This window comes from Nematolebias whitei, chromosome 8 (assembly GCF_014905685.2).
Source record: "Nematolebias whitei isolate Nwh7 chromosome 8, NemWhi1, whole genome shotgun sequence".
Lineage (NCBI taxonomy): Eukaryota > Metazoa > Chordata > Actinopteri > Cyprinodontiformes > Rivulidae > Nematolebias > Nematolebias whitei.
In genome coordinates, this window is record NC_056505.1 from 34,102,347 (window position 1) to 34,105,166 (window position 2,820).

The 2,820-nt window shown below is 43.9% G+C and overlaps 1 protein-coding gene across 1 annotated transcript in view; it reads left to right on the forward strand.

The window, feature by feature from the left end:
• LOC119413666 (zinc finger and BTB domain-containing protein 17-like) overlaps window positions 1-1,395 on the forward strand; it is a 37,036-nt gene extending 35,641 nt beyond the window's left edge. The window contains exon 4 of the mRNA XM_037680719.1: window positions 1,363-1,395. Within this exon, the coding sequence (XP_037536647.1) occupies window positions 1,363-1,395 (33 nt within the window). The remainder of the gene's footprint in view (window positions 1-1,362) is intronic.
• The last annotated feature ends 1,425 nt before the right edge of the window (window positions 1,396-2,820 follow it).

Here is a 2,820-nt window from a genome sequence, read left to right on the forward strand (position 1 = left end):
TCCCATCTGGCCTCGCTGTCCAGCTGTGACATCACACTGGAACAAGGCTGCAGCTGGGCCCGGCAAGCGAATACATCCGTCTCCATCTTCGCCTCCATCTCCAGAGTGGAGGGTTTTACCTATCGGTGTTTTCCCTCGGTTTCCCCCACCTGGAACCAAGCCTGGCGGAGGCGCTTGGGGCAAAAGCTTCCAGGATGGACCGGCAACCTATCCCTCCAGGGAAGCATGACCAGATGGTGACAAAGCTCTCCAACTGAGATCACCAGAGCACATCCCAGGAGGTCGCGGCGAACAACAATGTTGCCCTGCTGGCCTACAGCATCTCTAAGAGGCTGGAGGAAGCAGACCTGCTGGAGGAGACAAAGAGCTCTCTCTGTAAAGCCGCTGTAGTGGACTAGGCCTCCAACCAAAACCTGCCTCTGAGGACCTTCATGGGACAGGAACTGTTATTTCATTGATTTGAATCCAGAAATACAAATTAGTTCATCCAGAGACTGTCTAATTGTATCCTGAAGTAATCAATTGAAAGAACACTCTTCTTTTATATTATCATCACTATTTTACATTATCTTGATAAATCAAAAGTATGTTTAGTTCATACCATTTCTAAATGTTGAAGTGAACCACTCATTTTAAATCAACTGTGAAACAGTATCAATGATTTTTTAATCCTCATTTAAATTAGAAATCAAGTTAAAATGTCTATTTTACAAAGTAATTATGCATTTTTGATCTTCTGTCTAAATGAGAAGTAGTGATGTCGGTCGAAAGCCAGAGGGAAGTTATTGGAACGAAGTGCCGTGTTTTTAAAACTCTCAGACAGTAAATAAGAAAACTGGCACCTGTAAGTCTGTAATTTCTCCAAAACATTTCTCTGTCTGTTCCTAAAACATTCCTGCTGTTTTCTTGACTTGTAATGACCCTCTGACATCACTAGAACCACCCCTGTTGGTTGCTTCAACCAATCAGGAAGTACTAAAAGTGACTGAAAGTGAGAACTCTTTAAAAGTCGACACTTCCTGGAACTATTCGGTGCTGGGAGAGTTCTGGGGTTCTAGCAGTTCTGGGAGAGTTCTAGCAGTTCTGGAGTTCTGGAGTTCTAGAGTTCTGGAGTGGAGTTCTGGAGTCAAGTGCGGCAGTTCTGCAGTTCTTAGTCTTCATGGAGTTTTACACTTCTGAGTGGAGAATCTGAAAGGACTCACAGATGCTTGCTGTGAGTCCACCTGGGCATAAATGCCCTACAACTTCGAAGGGAGCTGAGCCTGTTTGTTGAACGGATAAGTGACACAACTTCGGACGATTCTCAGCCATCCTTACCGGAGACGCTGAAAGGCCGCGTTGAAATGGACTCCTGTTCCTAAGCGGAGGTATCCCGGCAAAGGTAACGAGTCGTGACGCGAAGTGTACCCGAGGTGAGCTGGTATTGAAAGGAGCGTGCGATCCTGGTCCGAATAGACACTCCCTTTATACATCTTCCTTCAAACCTCTCCATTTATACTCCTCATATTTCACATCTTTAAAACTCTTCTACTTCTCCAGTAATTAACCTAGATGTCTTCAGAAATCCATCCATCCATCCATTATCTTTACTCGTTTATTCCATTTTGGGTCACGGGGGTCGCCGGTGCCCATGTCCAGCAATCACTGTGCGAGGGGCGGGGTACACCCTGGACAGGTCGCAAGTCCATCACAGGGCCACATAGAGACAAACGAGACAAACAACCATTCACTTTCTCATTCACACCTAGGGACAATTTAGAGTTACCAATCAGCCTAACATGCATGTTTTTGGTCTATGGGAGGAAACCAGAGCACCTGGAGAAAACCCACGCATGCACGGAGAGAACATGCAAGCTCCACCCAGAAAGGCCTCTGGACCGGGGTTTGAACCAGGGACCTGCTCACTGAGAGGCAGCAGCTCTACCAGTTGCGCCACCATGCTGCGGTCTTCAGAAATGTCTATTGTTTTTATTAAGTAAAACGTGCCAAGTTTTATTAATCAGAACCAGTTCAGCTAATCACGTGTACAATGTTTTGATGTTAAATTTTGATTCTGTTCAATAAATGACCACATTTATTATGATGGGTCAAAGAAAATTAACGTCTCATGTCACTGATTAAACCATCTATGCAAAGTTACTTCTGTCACATGGCTGTAATTAGCTCGAAAAAGAGAGAACCCGTTATTTAAATATAATTGTCTTTCATTCAGAGCCCGTTTTTATTTTCTACTGTTTTCTGCCCACTCACCGTGCAGCGGGAGTAAACGTGTTTCTCCACGACAACTGCAGCCTCCACCGAAACGGTGTTTTCACTCAAAGTGCTCACGCTTCCTCTCAGTGCGCGCTGGCTCACCTCAGCTCTAATGTGAGATCGCAGCCTGGGCTCAGCACAGAGGCACATGTACAGCCTTTTTCTGTCGGAGCCCCCCTTGGGTTCCCCCCAGAGAATCTCTGGAGCGGGTGATGGCAGTAAGGGTTTTTAGTCTGGTTGACGTTCATGAGAAACATGACACAACACAACGTGTGAAACGTGTTTCATTCTCAGTGCAATTTGAGGTAGCCTACATCACAAAAACATAAAAATTATACATTCAAAAAGTTTGTGCAAAACAGACAATGTGCACAGATCATCACATCTTGTAATGAAAACAGAAAAAAACATTCTTTGGTCATTTAAAACTACAGTAACGTGTAATTCAACAGTAACTTCTTTATCAACTCATCCTGTACTTTCAGAATTACAATATCAAAAAATATCTATATATATATATATATAATATGAAACCTTAGCTGCTGCTCAAATAAACTTTTTTTTAAC